Genomic DNA, 18388 nt, shown 5'->3' with positions numbered 1-18388 from the left:
ACTTTTGAATTTCAATTACAGTTTTCTCTTTATATTTTAACACATGCGCTGGGCGTATTGTTCCAGTTTTGTTCAAATAAAACTAGAATTTCGGAACCAAAAAAAAAAAAAAGAAAAAACGAAAGTAAAATTTTAACGTGTATCTCGTTCGTCTCAATGATTTTAACTTTTAATTCCAAGTTTTAATTTAATTAAACGTAATAATATCTATGTAATGTGTTCAATAATGTTTTTGGTTTATTCATTTCATAAACAAGTAAGTTTTTCAACTTATTTTGTAAAACTTCTACCATTTTAAGAAAATTTTTTCTCTTTAACAGCAAATGTAATTCGCTCTGATGAAGGTTGTAATTCGACAACCGAAATATATTAGCAAATTGTAAAAAGTTGTTCCTGTGCTTATTTGACCGTTCACCCCAAATAGATCGTTTTAAATTTGCCTCCCACGGTTATCGGTCGAAGATACTTCTTGCCGCTTATTACTTAAAGCATACTAATCAAAATCTAATTCAAATTTATCGCACTCCAACCGCTGTACACAACATAACGCTAAGTACATGGCACTTAGGAGGGGAGATACACTTAGATGAGCAAAAATGAATGCATTCTTTCCCACACAATAAAACTTCTGGTTCTTCATAAAATGAACTTTCATTTATCTAACTTTTGTTTCGGTGCTTTCCAAGCTTTTCTGGACAGAGACTCGCTTCGTTCGTTTTTTTACGTATATTTTAGCTTCCGTGTCAATAACAATATTTATTGAATTCATTATTTCTGAAACGGCACTATGTGCTTCGTTAAACAATCTAGCCTGCTTTGGGGTCAATCGCCAAACCATCAAATCCAAACATCTGATTAGTAAGTTGTCTTCAGATCTTCATAAATTCCCAATACAAATTTTCATATCTTTGAATAGAGTTGGAATTAAGTGGTTATAATACCGGAAGTACTTAGAATTTCGCTTTAATTTTTTTTCTTGTATGAAAAATTTTTTTTAATTTCTAGCATATTACATTACATTACATTACATAGAATACATATCGGGTAGGCGGACCAACCAACCTTGCACCGCGACCCTAAGGATCTGTTGTACCCCGATAGATATCGTTATCAAATTTCACCGTGCAGTCCAATGCTCTTAACGAACATTAATACCTTGCTCGGCGAAAGGTCATTCAGATCTTTTGAGGAGATAAACTGCGACCCAAAAATCGAGAATCTGATACGATTAACGGCAGGGCAGTGGCATAAAACATGCTCAACCGTCTCTGCTTCCTCCGCACATAGTCGGCATTCAACATCGTCGGCTAAACCCAACAAGTTGAGGTGTGCTTTTAATCGGCAGTGCCCATTAGAACTTTTATGCTACTACGGGCAAGTCCTAAAATATTCCCGGGTTTGACAGTGGCGATGTTAATAAACACCTTAGCATGTCTCATTCCAGGAGAACTGGTCCACAGTAGGCGAAGTCTCTCTTCAGCCCACAGTCCAATCCTATATTTGGCCATCGCAAATAATACACCAATCTGCCGCTTCATTGCCAGCAACCCCAGAGTGACCCGGGATCAGAGAGACTCTGTTATCACAACTCAGTGTGTTTAATGTTCTCTTACAATCATTAACCAGAGCCGACACCGTTTTCACGGCTTGCAGCGCCTGGAGAGCGGCTTAACTGTCTGAGAAAATTCGTACTGTCATGTTCTTCACCCCTCTTTCAAGAAGGATTTTAGCACCCATGTCAATAGCAAATACTTCCGCCTGGAATACAGTACAGTACGTACCCAGGCTGTAGGCTTGCTTAATTCGAGGTGTTTGGCAGTATACTCCTGCTCCTACCTCTTCAGGCGTTTTTGATCCATCTGTGTACAAGCAAATGTCTGCCCGAACCAGAGAATTTTCATTTTCGATCCAGGACTGCCGCTCAGGCAGTATAATCTGGTATCGAGCATTAATCACTGATAGTGATACCGCCAAATCTGACGGCATTGATTAGGCCAAGAAGAACCTCCATTGCTAGAGTTGGCGTTGTGCCTATCGCACCAGAGATTGCCAATCCAGCTACTCGTTGAATTCGTGAAAGTTTACTGATAACTGAAGTCTGTCGGACTTTCCTATACCATTTAGCAATAGTCTCCTCCAGATTCATCGTCTTATGATATATATAGAAGAAAAACAACTTGTGTTTGCATTGAACGATGACAATTTATTTATTTATAAAATCGGTGCTACAGACTGTTTCGGCTACTTCGTGTAACCGTCCTCAGGCACGACTAAAATTTAAGGAAATAACATTACTAATACTGACTTAAACAAGTAGGGAAATTGAATACCGTCAAATGTTAACACTCCATCTTAAAGGGTTCACACATTTTCTTGGGAGTTACATTGGGTTTTAGAAGCATCGTTCAGCATTCTTCGAAAATTATCAAATGTTGATTAATTAAACTCCAAATCTTGACTAAATTTTCTTTAAAACTTTTTGAATTTAATTGTGAAATTGAAAGTATTCAGTGAAATTGAAAAATTTTTGAAATATAAGCCGAAACATTTGAAAAGTTATTAAAATTTCCAAAATTCCTAAAAAATCATCCTTGAAATATTAACCATCCAAGACATTACGAAGATAAAACATTAATTAGTTTTACAAAATTGAAAAAACTGTAAAAAACCGTTAAAAGAAAATTATTTATAGGTTATATGACTTTGCAAAAAATGGCGTCACTTACATCGTGTTCATTCAGTGCAAAAAACTATTTTCTTAAGATTTTATAGTGGCATGTAATGTAAACTGCCTTCAAACTGTTGAAAAATACAAAAATCAATTAAACTGACAAAAAATCTGAATATTCCTACCTTAAAATTTATTCTAAAAATAACTATAAAATTTGAGTCTCTTCCCCTATGAGAGTTCGGTGCAGACTGCACTTACAAGGTCTCGGATTGCGCATGACGAATCGGGTCGGTTTGCGGGCGGGAGTTTTCAATAAATTTCAAGAAGTATCTGTGATCGCTAAATTCTATGTTATCGTTAATTAACAATTCTTTTTCACTATTTCGGATATAAAATTCTTCAAACAAATCCATCGACCTATTAAAACCTCTTCTTAAATCCAAGAAGATGGAAGTTCGGTGCAGACTGCACTTACAAGGTCTCGGATTGCGCATGACGAATCGGGTCGGTTTGCGGGCGGGAGTTTTCAATAAATTTCAAGAAGTATCTGTGATCGCTAAATTCTATGTTATCGTTAATTAACAATTCTTTTTCACTATTTCGGATATAAAATTCTTCAAACAAATCCATCGACCTATTAAAACCTCTTCTTAAATCCAAGAAGATGGAAGTTCGGTGCAGACTGCACTTACAAGGTCTCGGATTGCGCATGACGAATCGGGTCGGTTTGCGGGCGGGAGTTTTCAATAAATTTCAAGAAGTATCTGTGATCGCTAAATTCTATGTTATCGTTAATTAACAATTCTTTTTCACTATTTCGGATATAAAATTCTTCAAACAAATCCATCGACCTATTAAAACCTCTTCTTAAATCCAAGAAGATGGATTTGTTTGAAGAATTTTATATCCGAAATAGTGAAAAAGAATTGTTAATTAACGATAACATAGAATTTAGCGATCACAGATACTTCTTGAAATTTATTGAAAACTCCCGCCCGCAAACCGACCCGATTCGTCATGCGCAATCCGAGACCTTGTAAGTGCAGTCTGCACCGAACTCTCATAGGGGAAGAGACTCAAATTTTATAGTTATTTTTAGAATAAATTTTAAGGTAGGAATATTCAGATTTTTTGTCAGTTTAATTGATTTTTGTATTTTTCAACAGTTTGAAGGCAGTTTACATTACATGCCACTATAAAATATTAAGAAAATAGTTTTTTGCACTGAATGAACACGATGTAAGTGACGCCATTTTTTGCAAAGTCATATAACCTATAAATAATTTTCTTTTAACGGTTTTTTACAGTTTTTTCAATTTTGTAAAACTAATTAATGTTTTATCTTCGTAATGTCTTGGATGGTTAATATTTCAAGGATGATTTTTTAGGAATTTTGGAAATTTTAATAACTTTTCAAATGTTTCGGCTTATATTTCAAAAATTTTTCTTTTTCACTGAATACTTTCAATTTCACAATTAAATTCAAAAAGTTTTAAAGAAAATTTAGTCAAGATTTGGAGTTTAATTAATCAACATTTGATGATTTTCGAAGAATGCTGAACGATGCTTCTAAAACCCAATGTAACTCCCAAGAAAATGTGTGAACCCTTTAAGATGGAGTGTTAACATTTGACGGTATTCAATTTCCCTACTTGTTTAAGTCAGTATTAGTAATGTTATTTCCTTAAATTTTAGTCGTGCCTGAGGACGGTTACACGAAGTAGCCGAAACAGTCTGTAGCACCGATTTTATAAATAAATAAATTGTCATCGTTCAATGCAAACACAAGTTGTTTTTCTTCTATATATTTCCTATACCAGGCTGCTGCTCCGTATGTGATCATAGGTCTAACCACAGTCACATAGAGCCAGTACAGTCTTTCAGGGGTAAGACCCCAACTTTTTCCACAAAGACTGCGACAAGTCCACAAGGATAGTCTAGCTTTGTGCAAAACTCCCTGCAAATGTCCATTCCATGACAGGGTTTTGTCTAGGATTACTCCTAGATATTTGACTTCCTTTGAGAAAGGAATTTCTTCACCTTGGATAGTTGGGCGGATTAGTCCATCCAACTTTCGCTTCCTGGTGAAGGGCACAACAATTGTCTTTTGCGGGTTTATTGAGAGGTTCTCTCCCTTACACCAAGCGAAAATGGTATCTAGGGTCACCTGGAGGACTTTAGATATCCTCGGCAAACAGGTTCCTTTGACCATAACGACAATGTCATCAGCATAAGCTTGTATTTCCACACCAACGGCTTCGACTATCGCAATCAGATCGTCAGCGAGGAGGGACCAAAGCAGGGGAGATAACACCCCTCCCTGCGGGCAGCCACCTCCCGGCCTGAAGCGTATCGTATCACCGTGGAGTGAAGTAGAAACTATTCTACTATCTAGCATATTGCGGATCCAACCCGCTATAGTTGCTTCCACTCCCCTGTCAAGAGCAGCTCTTTCAAGAGATTGTGGTATTGCGTTGTTGAACGCTCCCTCTATATCCAGAAACGCACAAACCAAGATTTCTTTATCCTGCAGCGTCTTGGATACTCTACCAACTAAGTTGTGTAGAGCCAATTCTGCTGATTTTCGCTTGATAAGCATACTGGTGGCGACTCAGTGGACCAGATACCAATGGCACCGTACGGATATACCATTCCAGAACTTTTTCAAGGGTTTTCAGCAGAAATGACGTTAGGCTGATGGGTCGAAAGGCATTAGAAGTAGGGACCGAACGGCCCACTTTGGGTATGTAAGAAGCATATTCCAAATGTTCCTAATGTTTTCATTTAATGTTTACCCTATAATAAGTGCAATGTATTTTCTTTTATGTATATAAAAGATGAACTCGATAAAATACGACTATATTGATTTCGAATACAACGTGTTCGAATTGTTCAACAAAATAAAGAAATTGAAGAAAAATAACTTAAACTGTCTTACGTTTTTCTTTCGGAAAAACACTTACACTTCTGTTTATGAAATTAAGGAAAATCTTTGGAAAATAGAAACTTTTCGGTGAACTCATTGAAAAAACACAAAAACTGGTACACGAATGAATTTATTTCTACAAGAAGACAAAGGAGGTGACAATACAAGTTTAAAGACCGAGACGGACGACAACGAAAACGAAAAACTAAAACACGTAAACGAAAAAATACAAACATAATAATAAGAATTAAATTATTAAATTTTTAACACAACGATTAAAAATGTTTGAAGACTACTACTTCATTTTTTTCTTTATTTTGTAAACTGTTGCAGTTTTGAATTGAGATTTTCATTTTTATAAAACTCATTAATATTACGTTCATTAAATTTAAATAAAATGTAATCCCCTTTATAATTGTTATAATCTTGCTATAATTGCGTTTTAATAGGATTTCATTACCAAGTTCATTATTTCTGCATGAAAGTTTAGAGTTTATAACACTTAAATTACGAAAATATAAATCGAAATTTTGGAACAACAAACTTAAAATATAAAATCAAGAAACTGCTCGTAAAAAACGCATCTTGTGCAGTGTGCACCGAGATATTAAATTTTTCTTATTGCATCAGTAACGAACAGTAAATTGGTTTCATTACTCTTACAGCAAAATACATTTCTCGCACTAAACGCACGGTTCGAAACACACATTTGCAATTCCGTTCGCGTTTCCGCTCCTTTCGCAACATACCTTTACCCTAACTAAATAACGAACCAACCCCTTCGTAGAAATTCCCAGCCGCAAACGCACGTCTTAGTTTCTAAATTTCTTCCCGACAATATCATGAAACTTCCGCGAACATCCCCCAAGACATTTCTCCAACTCTCATCCTTTCCTCAACATCACATCCTCTCCAAACTGAATTTCGCTCAGTTAATTGCATCCCCAATTTATAGTAACCGTACCTAATGTACATTACTATCCTGAAGTCTTCTTCGATCCTCTAATTAAGTGCGAGAGAGGGGTGAATGATATTTCGTACAAGTATTTTGTATAATTTACTCGGTGGTGGTTCAAGTTCGAAGAAGGGAAACAAGAAACGGAAAGTAGGTCATTTAACTGGACGGGTTACGTCATTCGCATGATTTACGACCACCGCCAACAAGTGAACGGCACCCGAAGACCACAAAAAACTCATTTCCAGACCGTCGTTACGAAAAGAAGTTCCAAGGAGAAGAAGAAGTTGAAGGAAATGGTTTTCAAATAGCTGAATGAAGTCTAATCGGCTACTTTTTATTGATTTTTTAATATTTAACGTCTACAAGATCCACAAAAAAAGAGATTAGGGGTTATACTCAAGAGACGTAACTTTATATCAACGTGAGCGAATCGTAACTTTTCTGTATTTATATTCCAACAAAAGAAAATAAAATTGAATAAGTTATAAACAAAAGTTTTGGTTTTTTATCCATTAGAATTCCTAACGGAATTTCAAGTTTAATTAGACGAAATTCTTATTCATCGCGAACGTTTCATTCCACTTGAAAAATATTCTTGAGAGAAAGCGCTAGAGAGCAAAACCTTTTTCAACTCCGGTCTTTGTATTTTATTCTGAAATGGCTTATCAAAGCCATTAAATTTTCTCAAATTTTTAACGGCTAATTACAATATACAAAGTGTCCTACAATTACACCGTCTAATTATTAAACTAATTGTAAGTTTTATTGAAATCACAGTGTCACAAAAAATTTATCTTTATGTGATTTAAAAAAAATGATATCTCCCGAACAAGTCGAAAGTCGCCAAGTTTGCTGTTTCTATCTTATACATAACGTAAGAAAGAATTTTTGAATTTCACAACGCAAAATGCTACTTAAAATCAATGAGAAAATTTGGTCTGAGGAAAACAACGAAATCACTGCTTAAAGATACATATTCTCAAATATATACCAAATACATTTTCCTTCCATTTAGCTTTTGCATGTTCTAGCGTATTTATTTTACGGGTACATTTGGCATGATGCATGTTTTACATTCGCAGGGCTACGGAATGGACGTTAGTCTCAATGGACGACCCTGATCTCCAAAACGACAAAGTTCCGGTCCCTTAAAAACCAGAAGCCAAAACAAGAAAGAATTTTATGAATTTTATGCATGAATTTTATTGCATGAGAAGAAAAACAATTTTGAATAGTAGCACTACTTGCAAGTAAACCGATGTTATGGCTTATTTCTTTATCGTATTTAAAGCAATTAATTAATTATAGATTACTATTATAAATTAGAAATTAAAGACAGAAAAGTACAAAATATTTATTAGTTTGTTAGAGTTTTTAGGATGTATTTTCAATAAAAATTTACATACAGAGCGTTGGTTGAGTTTTTGCATCTACCCAAAAAACTTTAAGCGAAGAAGCTAAGCCAAAACTCCTGTTGTCTGAAAGGATGGTTTATTGAATTTTCCAACTCTGAAACTTAGAAGTAATTTGGAGTTTGAATAACTCCAAGACGCTCCTGAACCCTGTATCACCTCTCACCTACTCTCGAACTTCATAAAATGCGAACAATTTTCGGTCAGGAAATCTTGTTTAAGTTTACACAATTTAATTTTTCTCAAACATATATTTTGAATCAAAACCTTTTTTTTTATTTCATTAAAACCTCGTTTTTTTAATGATTATAATTGCCTTTCTTGAGCCATAAAAGTGTTATTGTTAGTGCTCTGACTAACATCAGTATAATGGACTTAATTCCATTCTACTTGAAGTTGTGCCAAAGTTTGGTCATAAATAACTGTTATAGTTGGTTGGATAGTCTGGAAAGATTTCGATCCGGGATAAAAACAAAAATAGGGTGACGTATCGACGTTTTCATTTGACCCTTATAACCATTGTTGTGATTTTTGTAAATTGTATTTCTTATTTTTGTAAATTGGCTTTTGTGTTTGGCAAGAATCTTTTGGTTTTGGTTGTTATTGACAATTGAGACGCTACTCTCAATCAATAGTTTTTTGTAAGAGCGTCGTTTCGTGTATAAAATAAATAATACTTTACAACAAAAAGAATCAAACGTACTGTTATACTATTCAACAAGAATCCTTAAATAAATTCAGAATGTTGTATCATTTACTAATTTAAGTAATATATGTATAGAGTATTTTTATGATTGATATTGGAACTTTCTTTTTTCAATTGATTTCTAGTTATAACTTATAATTGAATTTGGTTGCAGGCTGTATTGTCAGCCGTTATACAAGAGGGAATCCTGTACCTCAGAAGTAACGACAACAACGGTCGTTACCGTAAACGGGGGAAGATCTTCGAACGGCAGTCATTCCCAGAGGAGCCCTTTTCTCCAGCTCCCCAGACAAAGTTATACCGGTAACGTGTAAAAAATTTTATCATCCGATCTCCGCTTTGAGAGAAAAAAGCGAACCCAACCCTCAGGGTCGATAAGAAAAACTCCGACTACCAAGAAAGAAAAACGATTAACACCCGTAAATATCAGTAAACTTATCTGAAAAAATTTTTCGTGTCGACTTGAATAAGCAGTTGTTATGCAAACTGCTATTTTGGTACTTAGTTTAAACAACATACATAGTGATAATGTATGGTAATGTATGTACGTTTTCACGCGACACCAGACAAAAGCAGCCTCATTCAGTAAAGATTTTCTCCTCTATTGTCATTAGTTCGTGTCAGGAAATATTTTAGGTGAATTTACGTCCTGCGAAAATCGTAAAAAAAGGTATACCTACACACCCTGAGACAAAAGGGGAACAGTCGCAAATTGTCTCGTAAAAATTCTTACGTTACCCGTCGGCACTCGACGAACCTTCTCTTTCTCCGTTTCTTTACATCCCTACAGCCATCTAAGTAAGTATAGTTGAAGTTTTCTTCAAAATAATGCATTCGATTTCAGTACGAGTCTGTACGAAAATATACATTGAAAATATTGAACTAAAAGAAAACTAATAAATAAATTTAAAAATATATAAAAAATATGATTGAGTTATTTACCTGAATTCGAACTTTCTATCTGTAAAATATTCGTCAAAGAGTGGTGAAGTCAACGCTGAAATCTTGTGTGACGACAGCAACAAACTTTTCCCTTGTTTTTCCACCTACTTCACATGCCGATATCTTAGTCGTCTTTAAAGATAGCGAAATTAAATATACCACTAGAAAGTCTGATCTTTCCTTCGTCTAAAACTTTTGGCTCCGGTCGATAACAAGAGTGGAAGAAAATAAAGCCTTGTACAGTCCTTATGAAACCGAATTAAAAAAGAAAATTTATTAATTTGAAAAGGACACACTTTTGGGTATCTAAATCCAACTACGAAATTTTTAATCCATTTCTTTTTGTAAAAGCAGCCTTACCGACGTGTTTTTGCCCCCATTCAACCACTTTCTGGATAATAACTTGCGGCAGTCTGCTGAGCATACTGATCATCGAGATTCCTCTATAATCTCAACAGATCTTCTTATCCCCTTTCTTGTGGATTGACGATACATTCTCATTTCTGGACATAAAAGCTCTTAAGAGTATTTGTTTTTTTTCAAGAAATTCTGGTCTCCTCATGATCGGCTGAAGCAGACATTTCCATCAATTTCAAATTGTAAAGGCTGAGACGATTTTAAATTTGTCGAACTAACCCTTGCTTGCGACAAATGGTTTTTGTTCAATATTTGATGAAGAGTGTACACATTTCATAAAATTGTCATATAGCTTTGTAGCTTTATCTCTAATGAGTTTAGAGCTTAGAATGGCTTTTTTTAGTTTGATCCTCAATCTGTAAAATCAACGTGTTTTCAATTTTTTCTATAGGTCCTTTTCTAGAATATCTGCTAAATTTTGAAGATTCACAAACTGAAAATTTTACACTTTTCGAATTTTGTCTTCATTTTCACGAATAGTTCTTATATAAGATTCGTTAACATTATTTTTTCTAGCTGCTTCTGCTAAAGTCATTCTTTTATGCAGGTCGCACATTTTTGTAAAAGTGATAACACTTTTCTCGATCGTTTAGAATTTATTATATTGAAAGTTCTGGTGAGAAAACCGCATAAAAGTGAATCAACCACCTTAAATCTTTAACCGCGTAAATGAAGGGACTACCGTACTTTCCATTGCATTGGAACTTCTTCTCCTTTCGGGCACTGATTAAATAATTGTGTTATTATTTCAAATAAATTGTTTGTTTCATTTTCAACATCTCTACCGCTATTCCTTCTGGACCACATCTCTGTCTATTTCTACGGCTACAAACTCCACCAATTTTTCACCACTTTCATTTATACTCACACGGTCAAGACTCTATGCGATGGTATACATATACAGGGTGTCTCAGCGAGACCGGTCATCAGACGTTTCTGGGGTTCTGGCGAAAATAAAAATTTGAGAATTCAGACTTAAGTATTATCAATTACGATCTCTTCATCTAAAATATTTTCAGATTTCTTGCACTTCCGGTTATACCGGAAGTCGCCACCAACTTTATTTTTTTAAACGGAATATCCTGTATATTTTTACATATTTGGATTTGTCTGTTTTCAAGGTTTATAAATAACTTTACTTTTTGCAATTTGATTCGGTCGTTCTCGAGTTATTCGAATTTTTCTAGAAAAATCTGCTCCAGCAGACATTTGTTCAAAAAATCAGAAAACACTCAATTTTTGGGATATTGATTTAGGATTGAGAACATGCTTAAGCAACATGATGGAGTATGTATTGGTGCCGAGAACTGCGGTCTAGAACGTTTGATCACTTTACTATGGCACGTTAACTTTTCAAAATTTGGAAGTACCATAACTTCATTTTTTTAAATGGCACCCCCATATTTTTTTTTTTAATCGTCTTCGGTGTCTCATACTACATCTTTTATATCTGATATGGCCCATACCTAATATTAATAGTTTGGGAGATAATTACGGTTTTTTGAAAAATGCACACATATTATGGATATTTAGCCTAGTGTGCCATGAAAAACAAGCCTTCTCAATGAGTTCTTGTCAAAGACTCACTTGTTTACGTCACTTGATGCATGTGACCTAATAATTATCTGTTATGTCCCTTAATATTAGTACTGAAACGAGATAAAATCGATAACAATAACGAAAGTAATATTTACACAAATCAAGAAATTCTTAATTTATTTTTTATGCATGAAAAGCGCGACAAAGTTCGTAGTATGATTCCCAAATCTTCTTTGGCAGCTCGAATTGAGGTGTTGGGACTGGGCTCGAAATAAGCCAAGGTATTCACCTCTTCCGTTGCATTATCTACTACATTTTTTGCTCAGTGTAACACGTGATTAATTCATCCAAAATGCAAAAAATTTGCTTCTATTCTTCTTCTAAGTTCTACTAAGAACTTTGTCGCACTTTTCGTGCACAAAAAATAAATTATGGATTTCTTCATTTGTATAAACATTATTTACGTTATTAATATCCATTTTAACTGGTTTTAGAGTCACAAGCATCAAACAACCTAAATTAGACTTTGACGTTTATCAATAAATCATTAAACATTTGTTTTCCATGGCACACTAGGTTAATATCCATATGATATGTGAGCATTTTTCAAAAAACCCTAATTATTTCTCAAACTATTAATGTTAGGCATAGGACATATGGAATATAAAAGATGTAAAATGAGACGCCGAAGACGACTAAGTAATAAAATATGGGGGGTGCCATTTAAAAAAATGAAGTTATGGTGCTTCCAAATTTCGAAAAGTTAACGTATCATAGTAAAGTGACCAAACGATTTAGACAGCCGTTCTCGGCACCAAAACATACTCCATCATGTTGTTTAAGCATGTTCTCAATCCTAAATTGATATCTCAAAAATTGAGTGTTCTATGATTTTTTGAACAAATGTCCGCTGGAGCAAATTTTTCTAGAAAATTTCGAATAACTCGAGAATTGCTGGTTCAAAACAGACAAATCCAAATGTGTAAAAATATACAGGGTGTTCCATTTAAAAAAATAAAGTAGGTGGCGACTTCCGGTATAACCGGAAGTGCTAGAAATCTGAAAATATTTTAGATGAAGAGAACGTAATTGATAATACTTAAGTCTGCATTCTCAAATTTTTTGTTTGGCCAGAACCCCAGAAACGTCTAATGACCGGTCTTGCTGAGACACCCTGTATATAACAGCAAACGATCACTTGATTGCACAAGCACTTTTTTGCCAGAAAACCACAAAAACCGTGTAAAAATTGCTGTAAATTTGTTGCTGTCGTCGCAAGGATAAGATAAAGTGTCATCCTTGCTGACTCACTCTACATATAAACATACAATCAGTTATAACTAAAATAATAAATATAAATTCAGTATCAGTCAATTCCAAATGTAATTGCTATAATTTTCCCGTAATTAAGCACAAAGTCGTGTCGTTGACGTTAAACAGTTTAATTTCTAGAAGTTTCGAAACCGAGATCTGTTTTAGAAACAGTACAATTAACTGTACGAACTTGATACAATTTGATAATATATTGAATTGTTTCATCTGTTCCCGGCAATTATCATCGTCTGGTGTCTGTAGATAATTTCAAACAGCTATTCATAAAACGGTAAAGGTGAAATCGAAAAATAAAATCACAATCGGCTTATAAAAGCCAACGAAGCGGCGAATGCAAAAATCAATATCGTACGGGGGGAAAGCCCGAAACACAAAAGCGTATCTGTCGTTTGGTTCTCAACTGAACCAAATCGTGCAACTATTCCAATTTTGTATCGGAAATTCCGTGAGATCTACAGAGCCCTTGGTAATATACCAATTTTCATCGCGTGATGATTCTTTCAAATCAGATTTTATTTATTACTTTATCGTCCGCGACCGCACAGGGTAACAACTCGCTGCAAATATGTAAATATTGAAGATTGTCATATCAGAGATATAATTATTTTCTCAAATGTATACACGAAAGATTTATTTATTTTTGGTAGTCTTCAAAACACGTTATGACAAGTTAATTTTCCGTTGGACGTTTCGAATCGTGTCCGAACTAGAAAATCTGGTCGATTCCCAACGTAATTACCAACGATGTCACGTTACCACGTCACTCCGGGAGTTGACTATGTCGAAATAACACGATGTGTGTATAGAATTCTACTTGTGTGATTCTAATTATGATTGAATAACACGATCTGCAAGCGAAATTGACAGTGGAAGATTATTATCATTGCATGCATTTCTAATTCATTAAAAAATTTCACATATTTTTGTTAGTACTTTTCTTAGTATTAATAATAATAATATACCAAAAAGTAATTTTTAAATTAATTTAACTTAATTTTAATATATTTTTTTATATTTATGTTAATTCCAAACCTATGCAAAAGATTACATGTATAGTGTTTTGATTATAACAAGAGAACCCTCAACCGAATTCGATGAACAATACCTGATTCGAAATAGCTTAATCCTTTGCCACTACGAAAGTCGAAATGCCTGATTCGAATTTCGCTAAAACGCGAAAATATTGCGAAAGTACACCATAATAACACCAAAATTATTATTTTTTTAGGTGGTCATAATTCGTAAACGATGTACGTACTTAATAATCAAGATCTATACGTCATTCGATTTGCCATAGCCATACAAAAAAAGTTTTAGTATAAAAGTTGTGGAAAATATTATTCTTAGCATTATTGCTCTTTTACACTATTGCTCATTATCGAGCAATATTATCTTAGATGCATAATTATCGAGAAAAGTCATTTTTGAGTTAATTCCGTGTACTTTCTCACTATACAATTTCACTTACTCTACTATACAATTTCGTATTGGCCAATGATTAAGCTTTGAAATGAGATATTGTTTACCAAAATAGGTTGAAACTGTTCAGAGGTTCTCTTGTTATAGGGGTTAACTTCGCATTAGTTAATTCCAAAATTTATAAAATATCTTGTAAATATAGCTTAATATTATAAGTAGGCAATATCGATATTTTTGTATTTGTACCTTCCCAAAAATTTCCATTAAAAAAAAATTGTAAAAAATTAAAATTTAATTAATAATAACGGATTTATATGTGTGATATTTTCGGTGTACGCCGATCGAAAAAAGAAACTCGAAATAAATGTCTCTGTGTAACGTAATTGAAAGGAGTTTGATTCGATTTTGTACCACTGAGGAAAATACGAGTGATCCCGTAAGTAAGACGTGACGACAACGTCAAGAGGGTAACTCTAATGATATTAAGGAAGCCTTTCCTTATAGAACACAAAGTTACAGAAATCGTACGAACATTCTGCGTCATCCCATTAAAGCGAACTAAGAAAGAAAAGGTTAGTAAATACTAACCAAATAATTAAATAAATAAAGGTTAATCTTAGAGGCCTTTCGAAAAAGTTTCCGGGATAATAACATTTTGTTTTCGAACTACCAAGTTAAAAAAAATAAAGTAAATAGTCCGACTTGACCCTTCGAAATTGTTCTTCAAAATGAAACAAAAAGGAGGAAGAAAAAAGAGGGAATTTTCATAGTCTCACAAATGCACCAGCTTAGTTGAGGGATGAGTAATGAATTTACAACCTGAAAATTAATTAATTTACAACGGACAATGGTTGAAAATTATGTTGTGAGAGGGCTTGTATCCTCGTTTGATGCGTCTGGTAATATGTTAGTCTAGAAGCTTTCCAGCACATTGTGTATATTTGCAAACATCCTATTGTTCTCCCACGGTAATAATATTTCATCATTTACTAATAATGAGATTTTAGAAAACGTAATATGTTATGATATAAACTTCAATATGTAATCAGTTCTTTTCAAAAGTCAACTATTCTAAAAGATCGATGTTAAAGGTTCTCTTATACTTATTTCTAATCAGTGATGGGCGCTGGGTAAATACCCGTCGGGTAGGTATTTATAAAATGGTTATTTATCTGAGTATTTACCCTGGACCGGAGTAAATACCCAAACAGTACGTATAAAAGTGATACAAGTAAAATGATGAAATGGACGTTGAAGACGAGAAATTGTCAACGATCGAAGACGTACTATCAATCATCAGACGATTCTGTCGTAATTTAGATTAGATCAAGTTTATGATTAAAACTTAACATATTATTATTCGTTTATTGTTTTATTTGTATGAGTTTTTGTATAAATAACCATTGTTATTACTTTTTATTAATGTACAACTTTTATTTTTGAATTAAACTTGTTTATTTTTTAGTAGTCTTTGTACTGTTTTTAAATTTTATAGATACCTTTAAATACCCATCTTGGGTAAATACCCCTGGGTATATTTCCAGGGAATTTTCCCTTGACAATAAATACCCCGGTTATTTAACAACACTGTTCCTAATATAAGATTGAAACATGGTGTTACGAAGACGTTGCATGAGAATATGTTTTCCATCGTCTGCACTTATTTCTTTGCACTTAATATTCCAACTCGACCCTCAAAATCTCGTTCCACGTGTATCGACAGTTACAGCTTGGCAAATCTATCTTGACCGGTGAAGGCCGTAGCAGATGGTAGCGATACCTACTGAGCTCATTTGTCATGTACTTACATTTTTTTTTTGTTTTGGTGTCTGAGGCCTTTTACTCGGTAGAAGAATTCCTAAGTAATGTCCACCGTATGACCGAACTGTATTAGTTAAGTTACTGTTTTAGATACTCATTGTTGAAGTATACATATTGTAATAATAACCATTACCAGCAGTTTAGTCTTGTTTGATTATCGTATTGATCGTAGAAGAGTTTTTTTTAAACAATTATAAAATAATGTTATATACTATACACTAGTGAATTTCGGTACATTTTATTGTTCTTTAATGTTCTAATCCTAAACTATCACTTGTAAAGTCGATGCGAAGTAATTTTAAAGATTCGATATAAGATAACCTCAATTTAAATTTTTCAAAATTATTTATTTAAATCTTTATCTACCCGGATCATACCTATTTAGAACGATAAACTTAACATGGTTAACAAAGAAAATAATTAATATTTGTATGGAATAATGAAATTTGGATGAAAATTTACAAAATTAATTTGAACATATTGGAAAATTTATAGTTGAGATCAGAAGAAAATGAATGGATATTTGAAAATTGTTTTAAAAGAGCATTAAAATTACGAAATATCACGCATAATTATAAATAATTTTAAAAATTTAAATAATAATTTGACAAATTGAATTAGAGACATTTCAAATGTCAAAGTTGGCTACATTGAAAAAACTAAGACACAAATTCCAAATCCATAAATTTAACCAATCAGGAGAGGTTATTTGGAAATTTAACATCCGAAAAACGGAATTTATCAACAAAAAGAGTGTGCTTCCTGTTGTCTAAAGAAACACACACATTTTTTTTTGCTCTGCTGAAAATTATTTAAATCAACGTGTTAACGAGTTTAAAAAAATATATCCGTTCCTGTTTAACTCTGAAAAAAAACAATTCATCTTGTTCCTATTAAAGAAGAATATCCGTTCCTGTTCAATAATTTCGAAGAAACGATTAAATTCGCTCCTGATCAAGTAAAGCAATTGGTTCCGTTTCTGGTAGAAACCATCATCACTAGTGAAGAGAAAAATTGGTTCTCAATCCTGAAGCCAACCATCACCTGTCACGAAGAAAATATTATTCTGAGTTTGACCTCCAAGGTTCCCATAGAAACAAATTGGCTAAGTTATTTTTTTTTTTTGTAATTTATTGTTTTTGTTGATACATTTTTTAAAGAAAAAAACTCTTCTTACCTTCAATAAGAGAAGTTCTTGATAAATTCAATATAATTTTTAAGATTACTATTACAATTTCCTAATTAATTTAATATTTGACGAGTTGTTATACATATCTGAGTTGATAAATATTACTTCGAATCAACTAATTTAGAATATTTGTTTATATAATCAGTATATTTTGTTAATTTTGTCGACAACATCTCAATTTGATTGCACCTTAAGTTGTGTACATGTTTGTCTTGACAGTATTACCAGAACCTGCCTTAACCCTGAGATAATTCGACAATTCTGTTTAAATATTTAAATTTTTTTCAATTTAATAAAAAAACAAATTATTATAAAATTTAGTAATGTTGTTTTCATTAAAATAATTCTTTTCAAAAGAAGAGGGACTATTTGCGGTCCATTTGGAAAAACATTACAATATATATTTTGTATGACGTCTGTCCAAAAACTTCTTTTTTGACATATAAATAAACATTAAACATATACAGTGTCCAACTTAAGTATTCTTGTACGTATTTCATATAGGTTATTGGGATCATGACTTAATTAATCAAAAGACCTACAACTTCATCGGATAAAGCTGACGCCCCACAATATAATAACTAGTTTCAGGTGATAAATAATGATTAATTGAGCCTCGGCCGCAAACCATCTTGGGCCGAGCGAATAATGAAAAACACACATTGTGATGCTTGATGAACACCAAGAATCGAAACATTGAAATATGAATGCTCTCCAAAAGAACTGCAGTTCAATTTTTTATGTTTACTTTCCTTAATATTAAGTAATTTCAAGTAATGAAGCTACTATAACAGTTACTTATCGTTGAACCACTATTTTTCTTATTTTTCATTGTTCATTGAAAACATTTTTTTTTCTTTTGGCTCTAGGTTTCTTTTTTTCTTTTTTCCAAAGGATCTATTTCATTTTTAACTTGCCGTTAAACTTTATTTAGGGTATTATAAGATTTTCAGAGATTTTTGGGCTAGTCTTTCCTGTATTTTATCCCGGTACAACCCGAAAACGAAGTTTCGTTATATTCGTAACGTGGCAAACTTGTCTTTTTATTTGTAATAC

General features: G+C 33.3%; 1 protein-coding gene and 2 long non-coding RNA genes across 4 annotated transcripts in view; 2 read left to right on the top strand and 1 right to left on the bottom strand.

The window, feature by feature from the left end:
- Positions 1-17652, top strand: part of LOC111415572 (diuretic hormone receptor-like) — an 83134-nt gene extending 65482 nt beyond the window's left edge. Inside the window, exon 10 of one of the 2 annotated variants that reach the window (XM_023047306.2) lies at positions 8828-17652. In XM_023047306.2, coding sequence (XP_022903074.1) covers positions 8828-8987 — 160 coding nt within the window. In that variant the 3' untranslated portion in view covers positions 8988-17652. Of the gene's footprint in view, positions 1-7637; positions 7966-8827 lie in introns of those variants that run through there. The other variant, XM_023047307.2, reaches the window with a different exon arrangement.
- Positions 313-2931, bottom strand: LOC139432653 (uncharacterized). The gene is made up of 4 exons (XR_011642405.1): positions 2854-2931; positions 2727-2799; positions 2331-2658; positions 313-2270 (listed from the first exon to the last, which is right to left on the bottom strand). It is a non-coding gene; the product is annotated as an uncharacterized lncRNA (long non-coding RNA).
- LOC111421676 (uncharacterized) lies at positions 3633-7629 on the top strand. The gene is made up of 4 exons (XR_011642417.1): positions 3633-3783; positions 3838-3910; positions 3979-4306; positions 4367-7629. It is a non-coding gene; the product is annotated as an uncharacterized lncRNA (long non-coding RNA).
- Positions 17653-18388: the final 736 nt, after the last annotated feature.

Source organism: Onthophagus taurus, chromosome 1, assembly GCF_036711975.1.
Source record: "Onthophagus taurus isolate NC chromosome 1, IU_Otau_3.0, whole genome shotgun sequence".
Lineage (NCBI taxonomy): Eukaryota > Metazoa > Arthropoda > Insecta > Coleoptera > Scarabaeidae > Onthophagus > Onthophagus taurus.
The sequence above is the reverse complement of the archived record's forward strand: the minus strand, read 5'-3'. Positions and strand labels throughout refer to the sequence as shown.